The sequence below is a fragment of the Euwallacea similis genome, chromosome 1 (assembly GCF_039881205.1).
Source record: "Euwallacea similis isolate ESF13 chromosome 1, ESF131.1, whole genome shotgun sequence".
NCBI classification, from domain to species: Eukaryota; Metazoa; Arthropoda; class Insecta; order Coleoptera; family Curculionidae; genus Euwallacea; species Euwallacea similis.
The window spans coordinates 7,319,794-7,337,563 of record NC_089609.1 but is presented as its reverse complement, the minus strand read 5'-3'; the positions used below and the strand labels follow the sequence as shown (position 1 = coordinate 7,337,563).

At 38.8% G+C, this 17,770-nt stretch overlaps 2 protein-coding genes across 2 annotated transcripts in view; both read left to right on the top strand.

Moving 5' to 3' along the window:
• LOC136410603 (uncharacterized) lies at positions 1-919 on the top strand. The gene is made up of 3 exons (XM_066392876.1): positions 1-244; positions 299-532; positions 585-919. Exons 1-3 carry the CDS (start codon positions 1-3, stop codon positions 917-919), a joined length of 813 nt encoding a protein of 270 aa, XP_066248973.1.
• A 116-nt stretch (positions 920-1,035) lies between these two features.
• The window catches only part of CngA (Cyclic nucleotide-gated ion channel subunit A), a 48,388-nt gene continuing 31,653 nt past the window's right edge, over positions 1,036-17,770 (top strand). The window contains exon 1 of the mRNA XM_066394876.1: positions 1,036-1,141. The gene's annotated coding sequence lies outside the window, so the exon portion shown is untranslated. The remainder of the gene's footprint in view (positions 1,142-17,770) is intronic.

Genomic DNA, 17,770 nt, shown 5'->3' with positions numbered 1-17,770 from the left:
ATGGACAATGGAAGCGAGACAGTCCAGAGAACGAGTTCGAGCTTCTCCGAGGTGGTGAATACTATAGATTTGAGCCCCACTATCTCTGATGAGTCCCATGTTGTGGCCCTCAGGTCATGCCCGAATAACTCCGCTAGAAGCGAAGATGCCAGGCAGCCCGAATCCTCTGATCAGTTTGAGGGGAGGTTGGCTACGTCTCAGGTCAACCTGCGCAGTCCCAGAACTGACATGTTGATGCTCACAGGTTGATACGTTCATTATGTCGGTATAATATTTCTGTGGGGAAATTAATTTTTAGGTTTAGTTAATTCCACCACCATGCAGCACCACGAAAGCTTTATCCTGAAAAGTTCTTTTGAGCAAAGCGGAGGTCACATGCCTCCCTCCTACTCCACTGTACTGAAACTAGGACCTGCAGTGAGTCACTTCCCTTCCAGCACCTACCCCTCCATACCTTTTATTACTAGACAACCTCCTCCTTCTTACGCAGAAATCCATGGAAGGGAAAGTGATAACCTCAGTATGATATCTGGTAAGCCGTCCCTTTCCATGTGTAACCCATCGTGACGTCCAGCAATTTACAGCCGACTCCTTCTCCCTAGGCCCAAACCCTCTGTACGTATCCTGTCCCCATTGCAGAGTGATTGTGGTCTCCACCATCTACACAGAAAGGTCCACCTTATCCTATATACTGTCCGTAGTCCTGTGCATGTGCTTGTGCTGGCCCTGTTGCCTTGTCCCCTTTTGCCTCAAGTCTTGCAGGAACACCCACCATTTCTGCCCTAGATGCCACTATTACCTGGGTGTATACAGGCCCTTAAATATAATTTCGCATTATCCCTCGTATTTATATAATCCATCTAATTCTATCTCCAGAGCATCTACGCCGGAGCCGTCCAGCGTCGCGGCGCCTCCATGAGACGCCGCTCAGTCACACGCTGACACCGACGTTGACGCTCTCAGAAGCGCGCTCTAGATTGGAAACTTCCAACGATTTTTCTTTCGGAAAACTTTCCATCGCGGCATTTGGTCGTAAAGTTATTTTTTTTTTTCACGATTGGGATTGTGGGTTGGGGGGTGAGGAGTTTTGTCCATTTGGAGTTCTCCTGGACCTTTAAGGAGCGATTAGTTGTCTGTTTAAGTAAGTTCTGTTAATTTTAGTTAATAGTCAAATTAAAGCGGTAAAGTTTGAGGGAACAATGACCATGGAACCAAAGCGTCCTTTATGAAATTAGGGCCGGTAACTGAAAATTGTGGCTGTTGAAGCGATAGCCGTTCAGGCTTTTGTGTATATGTCGATGGTAATTGAACAGCTTCAATGAGATCAAGTAATGGGATTTCAATGCTCGTTTAATGAATATTCTGAATGGAACTTTTTTGCAGTATAGGCAGGTTAGTTTCAGTTAGTTACGTAGGTCTAATACTACCAACTATAATGGAGCTCTAATGAGCTCTATAGGACTCTGTGACCGAGAAGAGGCTTTCATCGGTGTACTCAGCCCCTTTAGAGTGCCTCAGTCTGCATTCTAAGGCCGCGTAGAGTTCAATTGCGTATCAATGCTCAATACACATAGAATCAGTCTTGGCTCGTTAGGACGCAAAAGATTAAGTCAAAATTGCAACATTTTTGGGAAGGTCCTATCACTCTTCCGTAGAATTCATTTTTAGAGAATTTGAAAAACTACGATTTAAAATTGGGAAAAAATCACGAATAGATTGCAAAGCGTATGACGTCTAAAATTTGTTTTTTATTATTTATGTTTTGGTTAAAATGAATATTTTAATTTTATTTCTATCGATATTGGTGTTTGCTCCAATTAGGACAATTTGTCAGCAATTGATTTTATCTCCCTTTATCAGATTTATTGAAACCTGTTTTTATCGCTTAATTTTTGTCCATCTTATTGTGTCCTCCACTGACCACTTTAATTATCTATTTCAAGAAATCCATTGAGTATCTAAATCTCGGTTTTGTCCCCGAGTTTTTAACTCTTATTCAGTAGATTGCTTCTGAGGCTTTAGACCAAAACCCTCAAATTTGCCAACTTTATAGAAGTTTCCAAAGTGAGCATTTCAAGCGGTAATTTTTTCTAATTTAGCCGACTTTGTGACTACAACTTTCTAGGAGGTGCTAAACTGACCGCACTGAAAAGAGCCTCATTTCACGTATACGGACTTAAATTCCATAAATTTGAAAGAGATTTTTAGCGCGTGACGATCAGGACGCTTTAAGACTCTAATGGGCATTTTGGGGACATTTTCGATTTTAAACGCGAGTTTAAGGCCACTACTGAATTTCTCAGAAATTCAGGTATCTTGTTTAAACCTGTTTCAGTTGATTTTATATTTCCTCCTTAGTTCACGTATGAAGACAGATCAGAATCAGTTCGGATGCTAAATTCATACTGCGCTGATTGAATCAGCCATAAACCTCATAACGTTCTTGTTCAAACTCTGAAGTGTTCTTGGCACTCCAAAGTAAGGTCGTTTCGTGAGAGCTACGGTTTAGTGTTCGATATACTAATTACTTTCTCCTCCGGTAAGAACAAATAAAAAATTTTAATTTCATATTTTCAGAGTAGAGATTTCGCACGTTCTAAGTAGAGTTTATGCACGTAGTCAAACAACCGAGTGTTTACTCGTAAAATTGGACATGTGAGAGAACTGTTTTAGGAGAATTCTATGAGCGTTCAAGTAGTGAGCGAAGAGGGTGTTGGGCAGTCCTGCGATATTTGTTTTTATATCCTCGTATGTGTTGGTTTCATCAGGCGCGTGTGTGGACAAAACTGGTACTGATTTTTTATGATCTACATGATAAAATATATGTCCAACGCATAATAGCGGCCTTATGGGAGGCGAGATTGGGCGACCAAGGCGGTGATTTTTCTTAGGGGTAGAGGGGCGGTGATTAAAAATTTCACCCAGGGAGCCAGACTTGCTAAGGCCGGTCCTGCTAACATACGCACAAGTGGGTGTAGCCTGAAAATAATAGAAAAAATGAAAAAAATTTAAACCCATGGAGAGGTATTAGATTTACCATTTACTGGAAACTCATCTATACAGAAAAATCCACGAATGCTGGCCTGTCAGGTATTTTCTATACTTTTACCTCGCGTTTCATCGTAGACCAGAAAGAGCGCAGAAAGGGATCACAAGGAATTACGGACCGAAATTTGTAGTTACGCAGTTTTATCCAGAGTTTAAAGGAGAAAGAAGTAAAGTTCCGGAAAGTGCGAATTGAGAAACTTATGTTAAATCCTGCCAAAGGGGAGTTTTAGATAGGTAATGCCTATTTCTGCATATAAAGCGAAATTTATACAAGGTGTTTCACAACTATGGGATCAAACTTCTAGGGATTGTTCAGTGCGACAATAGAAGACATCTGAGTATAAGAATCCGTGTCCGCAAATGTCTCCCTGAGGTGATACGAATTTATAATACTCAAAGACAGTTATGTGCAAAAATGTTTTTATCGAATTTTAGTATGTTCCATTTTAATTTATTTGTACAAAATAACACTATAGTAATTGTTCAAAATGTCGTCCTTGAATTTCATTGCATCTGTTTTGTTCGGGGATAGGGGGTTTGTTCCTTGATTGGCGCGAGTGACCTCCCTCGTGAATATTGTATGTGATTGCGGGACTCGCGGGTAGTGAAACTCGTGAACACTTTAGCTAAACGTTTACTGCACTAATTACGTTAATACAATATATGATAAAGCATTAAGACAACAAATGTACGTTTATGCTCGGAGTGTTACAAATCGGAAACAGGACGCGACAGCGTTGACGGCAATGAGGTACCGATGCGAGAGTGATGTGAAAAGAGTAAATTCCGCGAGCCGAAGTTCTTAAGTACTACCCCTAAAAGGCCACCCTCATAGGCGTACCCCTGGTAGGAAAGGGCAGTTGTCGGCTTCTTGGCTATCTATCACGTTAACGCGTAACGTCTCGGTGAATAGCCGATGGGAGCTTTATTGGGGATGCCGATTGAGCGGTGTGTTAATTAGACCTAAGTTCTGGGTCCGACAAAGGTCATCATCGAAATTCTTGATCTCGAGGCAGCTACGTCTGGAGATAGCGGGCACAAATGGTTGGGAATTCCGATCATAAACCTCTCAGAGCGGCGAGCAACGGTTGGAAAACCCCAGTAGTCGCCAAACGCCATGTCCCCCGATCACAACATACATAGGCGTAACACCAGGGCGGATAATACGTCGATACATACTACATTTGACTTAACATGTTTAAACGACTTACGCGTTTTCTGCGGACTTGACTAAAAATTTGATAATTGTTTTGAAGAATTCCAAATGCCACAGTGATCCGTGCAATTAGGTCTTGCTCTGTTTCCACTGACGTTTCTTAAACCAGATATTTGACATGTTCCCACAAAAGGAAATCTAAAGATGTTAAATCAGGTGACCTAGGAGGCCACGGAACTGGACGACTTCTGTCGATTCAACGTTGTCAGAAATGATGAAGTTCAAGGACGATATTTTGAACAATTACTGTAGTGTTATTTTATACAGATAAATTAAAATAAAACGTACTAAAGCTCGATAAAACACTTTTTTGTACACAACAGTTTTAAAGCATCATAAGGATGTAGCGCCTTAGGCAACATTTACGGACACGGGTTTTTATACTCAGATGTCTTCTATTGTTGAACTAAACAATTCTTTGAAGTTTGATTCCATAGTTCTGAAACACTATGTATGTACTAGCAGTATTATCGTGTCATTGTAGCATTATAAACTTAACTTACATTTTTACATTGAATTTAAATTATTTATAAAATGTATATGTAAGAAAAATATTTCCTTCTTAGGAAAAAAAAACACACAAATTTACGAAAGACTTCTTTATTCGACAAAGATTGGGAATAGAGTGCCCTCCCATACAAGGTGTCGGAGTCATCCCCGCGTATCTGTTTATCTTCAAAAAATAAACGCTAAACCTTCCACATTCTTCCTACGCTTACATCCCTTAGTCATTCTCTTCACACCCCATATGATAAACAGACCCTCTTTATCTTTTAAGGCAACGATCTACTTTAACTAGTACAAGTTTAGTTAATCTCCAATGGGGCACTCATAGGTGTCTGTGACATACCACATATGCCCAAGGATGAGACATAGCACCATCCTTGTAAGATAACAAGTTTATTGCTCTTGCCTTAAATGAATTAATAACCAACCCCGTATCACTTTCTTTATGAAAGCTCACATATATGTTTCTATAATTCCGTAAAGCTCTAATATGTCGAATTGGCTTTGTCTTCTGATTCCGCAAGATTTTTTTGGATTTGGAAGATTGAAGTTTTTGTATTTGTTGGTTATTGATGGATTACTTGTATTTACTTCTCCGTAAGAGAACCGCACATATGGGTAGTAATACTTTTCATGTATGTATCCAAGGTTTAGTAGTTTACAAGTTTATAGTTTTATGGTATTAGAGTTAATACCAAGATAATTACAAGCAAACGAACAGATCCATCTCGGTATGAAGCACTGTCCAAGGAGGTTATTACTACTGCAGTTACTACTAGGTGGCGAAGAATCGGGGAATTCCCTTTGGGACGGGAGTGCCTTTCCAGACATGAAAAGAAAAGGGAAGGTGAGAAAATGGGCAGTTAAGATATAGAAGGGTGGAGGTGCAGTCGAGTAGTATTAAATTCCTTAGTTTTTTTCATATTTTGTTAATAAATTTACATTTATTAACTATGGAAAATGTTTCCAAAATTATTCCGACGGATCTGAATCTAAAAGTGATTGAGATTTCTCAATTTCTATCTTTTATTTCTATTTTCCAAACACATTTACCGGATTAACAGATGGTCAATTTCTAGCGTTAATTAAGACTCCCGTATAATACCAGTAAAGAATGTATTGTTTGTATCATGACAGAACATTGAAGCTGTATCTACTAAACTGAGGACAAATATTTATTTTAAATTTTTTATTTATTTATTCCCTATCACTACAGAAAAACCTTCTTATACTAGTAAGGATTATTTACAAAGCAAGTAAAAATTAGATACCGGGTCCAAAAAATGCTTTCTGTGTCTAGTATGTAAACATTCCCGGTCTAGGCAGTTAAAGTAATATTTAATCAAAAACTACTTTATTGTGATAGTAAATTAGATTTATGAGTTTAAATAAACCTACTTGCCGTAACATTAAAGCGGATATTGTGCTGCAAAAGTGATGTATAGATCATATTAGTTTTCCGTGCTAGTAAAGTTTATTTAGTGTAAAATCCATTACTCTACTAGTAAAAATTTCTGCTTATCCCCCGTAAAAATAGAAATTTCCTCTAGTTTAACTAGGTTTATATAGAGTGTTATTTAAGCACGTAGCCAAACTTCAAGGGGTGATTCTTTAAATGATTCTAAGACGAAAAGATCATAAAAGTATGTTATGCCAACGTTCACATCTTGCTAGACGCTGAATAAGATATTCGGCGTATCGATTGTATGGTTTATATTATTTTTTCCGATTACGAATCGGCTCTCTAAAAGGGTCAGAACTGATTCGGTATTCTTTGCGACCAGACACCTTGTGTTATTTTTGTCATTAAAATCTCGTTACCGAACCGTTAGTTTCAATTTTAAAAATTACCGAAAATTAAACCTACACTCAACATAACTAGTATAGGTTCGATAATGCTTCGTTTTTGAGATACAGGGTGTCAAACTTTTTTTTAATCGTTACATATTAAAAAAATCCTAAATGACAAGAAAACGCAAACTAATATGACGTTGAAATTTGGCGACAGTTTTTAATGTAGTACAAATGAATCTTTCAAGGTAGAAATTGTCTCCTTTTGCTAGTAACGTGCACAGGGGTAACGCTGCAAATTTAAGAAAAACACTTTATTAAAACTACACGTAAACAAATGGCACGCAATTTTTTTAAGTAAAGACAATTAATAATAAGTAACGTGAAACTTACAATAGTCACCAAATATGTCCTTCAACTTCAAAGCAAGCGTTAGCTCGACTTAAACCTAATTGCCAAACAGGTTGAAATATTTCCAGTGTATATCTTATTTGATTACACGTATCCCGTGCCCATTGGACTAATTAATCTTCAGTGTTGACCGGAGTTCTATAAACGAAGGACTTTTCATGTCCCCAAAGGAAAAAATCTGACGAATTTAAATCCGGTGACGTGGGTGACTATGACTGTGCTCAATGCGAAAAAATATAAAAAATTAAAAAGTCAGTGGCGCATAAATAATAATAATAACCATAAATAACACTGCCAAATTTCAAAAAAATCGAGAATCATTAAGGTTTTTAAGAAAAAACGATTTTTAAAGAAGAGTTTGACACTGCATCTCGAAACCATTGAAACATTACTGAACCTATGTTTATATAAACTTTTCGTCTTAGAATCATCCAACGAATCACCCCTTAAAGTTTGACCACGTACTTAAAAACACCTTGTATTTACGCCGGTGAACAAAGTTCCTTAGTTCAGGAACTCCAAACTGCATTACCATAGACACCTGCTTTAGTTAACCAACTGCGGGAAGTTTTCAATTAAATAAAATTCCATATTAAACATAATGTGGCATAATCGTCCCTACGACGAAACACTCGTGTTGGCTTAAATAACTGTCATATTACAGGCGTATAAGACGGAAATCCTGGTAAGCTTACTTAGAACGGGCTTGCTTCGGTAATATTTGTGTTCCATCAAAGGGTGATTATGTGCTTAAAGTCGGTTCCTTACACCTGGATTTTATTTAAATTCTCTATCCGAGTAAAGAACGTATTAAATACTTTTATGGTTAATCAGTCACCATTTTTTTTTCTTTACCAGAGCAGGACTAACTCAACACTGGCGATATCTAATTAAAACGCAACATATACACTGTGATATAAATCGTTATTTGTTATCTGACTATTTGTTAAGCGGTGAATTACACGGCGGAGGCCAATTAAAGCTGACATTGCATAATAGCTAATTAGATAACAGCGGTATCTTCATTTAATCCGGTTTTCATAGCGCGAAACGCAATTTAGAAACACACACTTAACTGTGCGATATGCGGAGCTTTTCCAACGAGGTCAGGGACAGATCTCAAGAACTGCTCTTTCCGGCTCATTTTTTCAGGAAAGTTCGCCTCGAAGACAGTCTAAAAAATTTTGCGCAGTTTACAATGAGTACACAATATTTGATAGACGGGAGCCCATCTCTATTCGTTCTATTCTTGGCCGCAAAGGGGACATCCCCAAAGTCAATAAACGGAATGAAGCTTGGAGATGAGAGACAGTAGTAAAGGCATACAAAGAGCCCAAATACACAGCAAAACTGAAAGCTGTTCACGGAGAGCTTTGGAAGCAAAACAATGAAAGTCATGATAACTGATGATGACTGATGCAGTCGAATGGATTCGTAATTGGACGGTCGTTTGATTTTTCTACGTCACATTTCCAAAATTTGCTTTAGCTTTAATGTGTGTAGTTAACAAACATTTTGATCGTCTATGTGTATTTAACTTTGATTTGTACGATCTGTGAACTTCGCACCCGCCAGGGAAGTCCAGATTTGACTAAACGTGCTTCCAGGGCCGGCCTTAGTAAATCTGGCACCCTGGGTGAAATTTTTAACTACCGCCCCCCTATCCCTAAGGAGAAGTGCTGGCCAGGAAATTCCGCAGTCCTGGGCCGCGCCCAACCTCACCCCCCGTAAGGCTAGTAGTGTTTACTTGGACTGCAGTGAGTGTAATTTTTTCCTTTTCATTCCGGTCAGCAGATGGAGAATTCAGGAATCCGTCCTAATTAATTTGTTGAGTGTCCTTGTTTTACAACATTTTGGACGGACGCAGGTAGCTTTTGCCGGTGACGTTGTTGCGCTGGGGCGTTAGCCAGAGTTAGTCAGAGTTGGTTATCTGTTAACCGTAACCAGCACCACATGCAAAAACACAACGCTCAAGACACATCCCACGACACCATCAGAAGCTTTTCTGATAAGAGACAGATTAAACGTAGCTAGATGGGGACAAGGAAGCGCACGAGAGTGCCTCTAGACAATAACATGTTCCAAAAAAATTGGCATAGTGAAGAAAGTTCGTGTCCTGACGTAGATCTTCATAGTCTACCGATTCTGATTCCGAGCGAGGTTTTCCAGACTAACGATAAAATGTTCTTATAAGAGAGCAACATCAAGAATGAGATGCAACTGAACCCGGTCCTGTTTATAAACTCGAGGCTGAGGCTTGGGGGCAAGGCTGTCGTAGAGGGGATGGTTCAGTAACAACACAGCCAACCTCGAGCAGGTGATCAAACTTGCTCATTTGAGCAAGATGGAGGAGAATAAAGTTTAATCAGATAAGTTGGATTGGGATAGGCGGGGACAAGAATACGGTTTTAAGAAGGTGTTTCAGCCGTCAATTTAAAAAAGCAAAAAATTGAAGGTGTAAGAGAGCAAAGGAACCTCTTTACAATAATGTATCATATGATAATTTTTTTTGATGTTTTAGTTTAAAAAGAGATATGTTCATTTTTTTCTCAATGAGCTAGGCCGGTCCTGGAGCTCTAAGTAAAAAATGCAGTTATTATGTTGCTCAAAAATGTTATGTAGGCAAATAAATTATCAATCAAGCCACAGATAATCAATAATAATTTGCTAATAATAGACTTTTAATTTAAACCATATCCAAATTTGAAAGTATAATATATGATGAAAAGCGGAAAAATAATATCTGAATAGGTCTATATTTTTTAATTTGTAACGAAACCTTGCGGAAATGTAACTTTAATAAAATTTTAGTTTTTCTATAATAACTGGGAAACTAAAAATAATTTGTCAACACTGTTTTCAGCTCTTGAAAGAGTACTAAATTGGGCACATTGTTCTAATCTAACCGACCCTGTAACTCTTACCGTTTAAGAGATAGCAACGATGAAACATCGGATTTGGAACGCTCTGCATCGACAAAACTGTGAGTGGGCTAACTACAAAACAAAAAGTGATCCTTGCACTAAGCTTAAATGCTACTGGATTATATCGCAGCGTAGCTTCGAGAGTAATATAATTTTAATTGGGCTCTCTACATTCAATTTCCGCAAATGTAGTGAAATAATTTTCCAACTGCTGAACCCGAACTAATTTTTAGCCGAATTCAGCGCAGTGAACAGTTGTGCAACTGTTAGGATTTCGGCTGAGTGATGCGCTATTCTTACAAAAATTGAGCGGGAGAAAGAGAAGGAGATAGGTGAGATATGGGAGGGAGGGGGAGACGGGGGAGAGAAAATAATTTTTATTTTCGGAAAAATCAGTGGCGTATCATTTGTTTTCTTCAACAATATCCAGTACGTGCGCAACTAGTGTAAGAACAAATTATAATTTATTGCAAATATGCGCCTTACCTGTCTATCCTACAAAATTGAATTAAAATATATCCAGGCATTTTTAAGTAATTTAAGTTTGCATTTTTTTAAATTAAATTTCCGCACTCTGCCCTCGCTTAGATGAATAATGTAACATTTTAAGCCCTATTGTCTCGAAAACTTTTAAAATTGAACAATATAGGACATGCTGAGAAAAAAATAGTACTTTTTACTAACCCTGCATATTTAGCGTTAAAGAGTTCTGCTTTTGGTTCCCCATGGCCGTCGTCCCGTGCGTCAAACCTCGGGCATCAAGCGTGTCGAGCAGACGTTAGGAAAAATATCTACTTTTCAACACACAACAACTAAATTAATACAGTGTGACGAAATGCAATGAGGCACTTAAGGAAAGAAGGAGGAACAGTGCCGTGTCCGAATTGCGCGATCCTTGCTGGGACCGAAGCCGCCGTTTTGACACGTGCCGTGGCCCCAATTTCTAGTGAAATTGCTCCCATAGTGCTTCCGGTTGTCGTGAGTAAATTCTCTGTGGCGACGCACCTATGTGGGGCCTGCGGGGTCCTGTGTCCCCCGGTGTCTTATTGGCGACCCACCTCATCACGTGCCAAACCGCTTTTACTTCTTGATCTGTGATTTTTCGCCATCAATCGTAAAGAGAATTTGCTCGCCCCAGGCAATTTGCGAGAAGGCACAAATCAAGCGGAATATATCGTCGACATCAATCAATTCCGGAATCCCGCATCTGGGAACAAACATCAATCGAGCAATACCCTATAAAAATGGAAATTCGCCCTTTGACTCCGACTAGTCCATTTGCCTCCTTGCCCCCGCAAAATTTTCATAGTATACACGTTTTGCCCCCCACTCCCCTACAGGGGAGGATTGGTCCTGCTATTTGTGGAACTAACTTCTTGGAAACAAGTGAATCCCCTGGTGACATCGAAGCCTCGTTAAAAATGCATCGCCCGTGGAGGCAATAAAAGTTTAGAAAACCAGAGATTGCACTCTATATGTCTCGCCCCTTAGGGGGGGGCCACCGATTACCGCCTCGCACCGGCCCCTTAAATGGCCGGGGGACTGCAATTAGAACGGCTTTCTACCGAGAGCAATTCGCAGATGGCCAAAACGGAAGGAAATTCAACCACAGGGAGGTTGGAAGGTGACCGTTTATGTTTCGCGCGCTTTATGAAATTTGATGAATGAAATGAAAATGACTTTCCAATTAGAGCAATTTCGATTTCACGGTTCTTTCTAAATTTGTAGTCAAATGGTTTGGCTTTGGCAAAAAAGTGGTGTGGTGAAAACCCTGAGTAAAACCGTTGTGAAATTGCATTCCCGATTCGCTAAACAAATTACCCTCAGCCAAACGCGGAGGCGGCGCATCATCAGCAAATGTAATTCTTCGCCATTTTAATAAAATCCACGTTTCCCTTTATTGTTCTTTGTTCCCTTTCCACCGCGATCCATTAACTTTTTACTCAGTAAATCATCGCTGTTTTGCTTTGCAGAACTCTCACGTCTGAGCGTACTTGAGCTTTTTCACAGCTCTTACCATTACCTGCTACATTTTTTAAAACTCAAGCACGTTTGCTTTAGTTATGACGCGAGTAGTTAAAATTTCGGGCTTGGTCAAGGCTTTGTTATGGCCCTTTGAGGATTCGGATCGAAAGCCTATAGAGACGTGAATGAAATATTTCCGGGCAGCCAAGGATGCAAAGCCAAATTTCGTATAAGGCAATCCGAGGAGCATACGGGGTGCAACAAAAAGTTTCGGGTACTCAAAGGGATAAAAATATTTTATAGGTTTCTGAGTGTTACTCCAGCTACTTTACGGAGTAACTTAAATCTTGGCAACCTCAACTCGGTCTAATGCATTTTAAATTTGGAGTAAAGGAACACTCCAGAGGACTTTTTTCCACGAGGAAAATCTTTAAAAGACATCCGACCTGGTGTTCTGTCGGTTGGGTCGCTGGAGCGTCTACCCTCCAAAATTCCCTTTAACCCATTTCGTCTATCCAGAATTGTCCCTGTGGGATATAATCATCAGAAACGAAAGATGTCCATGATTTGTCCTATTAGTTATTGCATCTTTATATTCAACTCATGTCCCTTTGTTTCGCTCTTAATTTTTTTCCTACATGCTTGGCGGAGAATTTTCTTGTCTTTTCTTGCTTTTTTAGTGCCGCTCCTTTACGGAAATTGGTTATTCATCTTGTATGGCACGTTCTGCCCTTTCCTAATCTTTCATCATTACAGAAATGGCGTGGCTGCAGCGGTCCCATTTTATCTTGCTCCCCGGCATCTCCTTGATCAGGGCTTCTGAAGTTAAGATTTTCACGCACGCGATTAGCTCTTCCCTTTGTTCTTGGAAAGCTGGACACTGGAATACGAGGGCTGTCTTATAAGTTTTGCATATAGAGCTGGAATAAAAGAGTAGATAGCTTTTAAAGGCTATTGTTTTTCGAAGTATTCTCCACGAAAATGAATGCAATTTTGCATGTGCTGGAACCATTTCTGGAAGCAATTGTTTGTGGATACAGTCAAAATGGCGTTTTTGAAGGCGCCGACTATGTCTTCTGACGACTGGAATGTTTGACCACGCAGTCCGTTTTTGAGTTTCGGAAAGGTAAAGAAATCATAGGGACTTAAGTCTGGAGAGTACGGAGGATGATCTAACGATTCGATGTTTTGTTTGCTTTAAAATTTTATTATTTTGCGAGCTGTGGACGAACTTGCATTGTCTTGATGAAGGATGATTCGTCGGTTGGAAGTGGTTTTTTTAAGCTCAGCGATGACTTCCGGCAAATAAATGGTTGTATTCCAATCGGCAGTAACAGTTTCTTGATCTTGCAGGAAAATTTTTGCTAAATAGCCTGCTTTTGAGACAAATGTCGTGACCATCTTTTTAGACAAATTTCGAAAACGGATGACTTTTGTTAGGTGGAACACCCAAACAGACAACTAGCGTTTATTTCCGGATTCATATGAGTAAATTCACGATTCATCACCACTGATGATGTTGTATACTTTTTAGAGTTTCCTACCTTGAAGTGGTCTAAAATTTTTTTGACACCAATTGACCTTACCTTCTTTCTGTTCACCGATCAACAGATGCAGTATCCATCTAATTTTCTTACAGCCAATTCTTCATGCAAAATTTTTCAATTGGGGCCTTTGAAATTCTCGATGATGCCTCAATCTCGCGATATGTTACATGTCGATCTTCTTCGACGAACTTGCGCAGAGCATTGACGTTTTTATGGGTGATTGCCGTTTTTGGTGCACCTGTCCTCGGATCGTCGCTAAGACTCATCTTTGATTGAGTTTTTATTGAAATATGATTTAACATTTTGTTTGAATTCTTCATACCAACGAGAAATTGTCATCTGATGTGGCGCTTCATTGACGAAAATAGAAACTAACTCAGCGAGACATTCTTGTTGAGATAATTGTCTTCGAAATTGTTAAACAATTATTGCACGAAAATTATCCAGGTCAATTCTATTGTTCGAACAACTTCTCAACTTTGACAATTATTTCTCAACTTTGACTGCTAACTGAAGACTGAAGTTAAGTTTTATTAATGACATTTCAGTAGCGTCGCCATCTATGTCCCTGTATGCAAAACATGAAAGACAGCCCTCATATGCAATGTTCTGCAATGTTGCACTCTGCAGTTCCTGCAATGGGGTCCCATTTTCCTAAGTGATGTGTGTAGTGTCTAAAGGTTCTGCTGAACGCCTGTGTTATGTAATAATTTAGGTGTTTGTCGGCACGAAGTCCACAGTTTCAAGTCAGAGATTAATCGCTTAGTCCACTAACGCTTTTCCTCCAGATTTGTTCGACTTCCTTGCCATTTCCGAATGGTCATTTTTCTTGCTTCTCTCCTGATTTGATCCTAAGTCAAGTTAATTCACTCCTTTCCTCAATGAATAAGTCAATGGGAAGAATGTCCACCAGTCTATCTCCAGCCAGCTATCTCGGGTGGTACTGTGTATTATGCACATATTTCCCTTACCAAGGTCCTTTTTTTATTTCAAGCCTCAGTTCGTATAGCACTACCCTGTTTTGCGTAGATGGTCCCTGAATCTCGGGCATAATCTTTTGCAATTGTCCCCATTTCTTGCTAGTTTTGCCGCACATGTCCATGTTGTATGATCCCAAAGGTCCTATCATGATTGGTTTGCTGAGGCTATAATTTTTCTGAGAATACCAGGTTTGGAGATTTAACGCCATTGAGCTCTTCCAATGATTTCTTTCACATAAAATCACGAGGCTAAAAGAACCATATTACTCGTTCAGGATTCACTACTGTGGTTTTACTATAAAGTATGTAATACATATAAAATTTGCTGTTTACGGCTGCCACGATTCCTTAAAATCAATGAAAGTTTAATTCAGATCATGAACGACGATCGGATATATCAGTGAAATATTTATGATATTGTTACATTAGAAAAGTTTGACTAAGTTCAGGCTAAAGAAAATATTGCAAAATCCAATTTGCATAATTAATTTTATGAAAATAAAAGTAAACAAAAATCTAAAGCGTTCAAAGCTTTAAGACAAACACGAACCTTTTTTCGGAACAATAATTGCGGCGAGATCAATAGAAAGCGAAGCCTCACTCTCTTTTTAGTTACTTTAAAATTCTCTCTTTGGCTTGGGCAGCTCTAGTTGCTTAAACATCCCCCACATAGCCCACAATTACAAATGACACCTCTGTGAGCTTCCTGTAATACTGTTAGGCCCTGTGTCTTGTGAAATTCAAATTGACGTGGCAACATCGCATCCTCCGTAAGCCGTTATCTTAATTATGTTTTTTTATGTTTCAGTTTAAGTTTACACATGAGCCCTCCTCCCTTTTTGCCACCCTTTTTCAAGCATTTTGCTAGTACCACTCATCTCGAAAGTGGCTAGTTGCTCGTTTTGTCTTGTTATTGTTCGTATTCCTCGATATTGTTTTAACGTGTATATCGTTGTTTAATACCAGTAAACCTCAGTTACAGTTAGAAAGGATGCTGGTTATTTTTGGCACGAAACAGTTTCCCTGAGGTTGCGAGCTCAGAACGGTCCTGTAATGTACATATACTTACGCTCTATGTACAGGGTTGACTTGTAAATTTAGACAGCGCCTACTACATTTATTATTAAAAAAATAAAAACTTTAGATACAAAAGTGGTACAGTTTATTCTAAATCGCCGAAAAATGTTACATAATACAACAGATGGGTATAGCAAAACTAAAAAAGGGCACAAAACCGGTAAATTTACAATGGAACACTCTATTTACTTTATAAAAATTGAATAGTCCTTTATTTGCTGATTTCAAAAATATATAAGATGTTGACATTTGGTTTAGTCGTTTCCGCGGTATTTGCATTTCAAAACTTGGATTATATTGTTTTTCCAAATCGCAGTTGCCGTGAATAAACAAATGTACCGAACGTCATTAGTAATTATTATTTATTTACTTATTTATTTATTGTTTTCATCTTGGAAATAATAAATTAATTTAGAACTAACATAAACAAATTACATTTTAATATCATGGAGCCAGGTAAACATTTTTTTTAATAAATATTAGGTGTACAACTTTGCTTCCGCCGTTTTTTTTCCGAATTTCGCGATTTTATTGTAAAAAACTAATTATACCTTTAGGATCCAAAGTATTGTCCATCGCTGGCCACTACTTTCTCCCATCTTTCGGGCAGCATACGAATCCCGTGTTGAAAAAATTGGACATCTTTTGAAGCGATCCACGATTCTATCCAATTTCTTACTTCTTCATAAGACCGGAAGTGTTGGTCAGCTAGCCCATGTGCCATGGATCGAAACAAGTGATAATCAGAAGGAGCTAGGTCAGGAGAATATGGCGGGTGGGGTAGGACTTCCCATTTCAATGTTTCCAAGTATTTCTTGACCACTTGCGCAACATGGGGTCGAGCATTATCGTGCTGCAAAATCACTTTATCATGTCTCTCGTTGTATTGCAGCCGTTTCTTTTTCAATGCTCGGCTCAAACGCATTAATTGGGTTCGATAAAGAGCACCTGTGATTGTTTCAGTTGGTTGTAACAGCTCATAATATATTACGCCGAGTTGATCCCACCAAATACAGAGCATGATTTTGGAACCATGAATAGACGGTTTGGCCGTCGACGTGGAAGCATGGCCGGGATATCCCCAAGTCTTTTTGCGTTTGGGATTATCGTAATGAACCCATTTCTCGTCCCCAGTCACAATACGATGCAGAAATCCCTTCCGTCTTTGCCTTGCAAGCAACTGTTCACAAGCGAACAGACGCCTGTCAATATCTCTTGGTTTCAACTCGTACGGCACCCAATATCCTTGCTTCTGAATCATTCCCATGTCTTTGAGGCGTTTTGAGATTGTTTGTTGAGTCACTCCCAATGATTGTGCCAATTCTTGTTGACTTTGACACGAGTCTTCGTCAAGTAATGCTTCCAAGTTCGCATCTTGGAAAACCTTCTTTCTTCCACCGCTATGTTGGTCTTCGACGTGAAAATCACCGTTCTTGAAGCGCTGAAACCACTCACGACATGTCCTTTCACTAATAGTGGCTTCCCCATAAGTATCTGAGAGCATTCGATGAGCCTCAGCAGCAGATTTCTTCATATTGAAGCAGAAAAGTAAAACCTCCCGCAAATGACGAGAATTTGGCTCGTACACTGACATTTTCAATTGCGAATAACTTTATGATGAAGACACAAATAGACTAATATTTTTATGAGGTTATGTTAACAGGTGCCCAAGGCTCCTGCATGCCCACATGGGGTTATTTATTTCGATCATTACTTACCGCTACATACATCTATTCAAAAACGGCGGAAGCAAAGTTGTACACCTAATAATATACAAGAACTCAAAATTCACAAGTATTGAATGTGTCTACCGTTACTTTCAATAGATTGTTTATAATCTTAATCTCACTTCAAAAAAATACTGCAAGTAAACCCTGAATGTTCATTTAATGAATCAATACTTTTTTCTTAAATCCTCAAAATTTTGACTTTTTTCTTTATAAACTTTATTATTTCTAAATTTTCTTCTTCTGTATAATCCATTTTACGAATGGAATGAAGAAAATGTGACAGCCCAATAAATAATAATTGCTAATGACAAACGGTTCATTTGTTTATTCATGGCAACTGCAATTTGGAAAAACAATATAGTCCCTATTTTTAAACGTAAATATCGCGAAAACGGCTAACCGCATGTCAACATTGAATATTACATAAATATCATCGAAATTCGAAAATGTAGAACTTGTATAAGCATTGGTGGAGCTCAATTTGAACAAAGTCTTTAATAAGTGTAAAAAGTTATTTGTTGATTTTTCTTGTCCTTTTCCTTAAATGATACCGAATTTATTAGGTTTCGAAAAC

Bases quoted from the DNA above. Each gene is read 5' to 3' on its own strand.
- LOC136410603 (XM_066392876.1), top strand. From the start codon at position 1: ATGGACAATGGAAGCGAGACAGTCCAGAGAACGAGTTCGAGCTTCTCC. The intron at 245-298 runs GTTGATACGTTC...ATTAATTTTTAG, and splicing joins TGACATGTTGATGCTCACAG to GTTTAGTTAATTCCACCACC. The intron at 533-584 runs GTAAGCCGTCCC...AGCAATTTACAG, and splicing joins TAACCTCAGTATGATATCTG to CCGACTCCTTCTCCCTAGGC.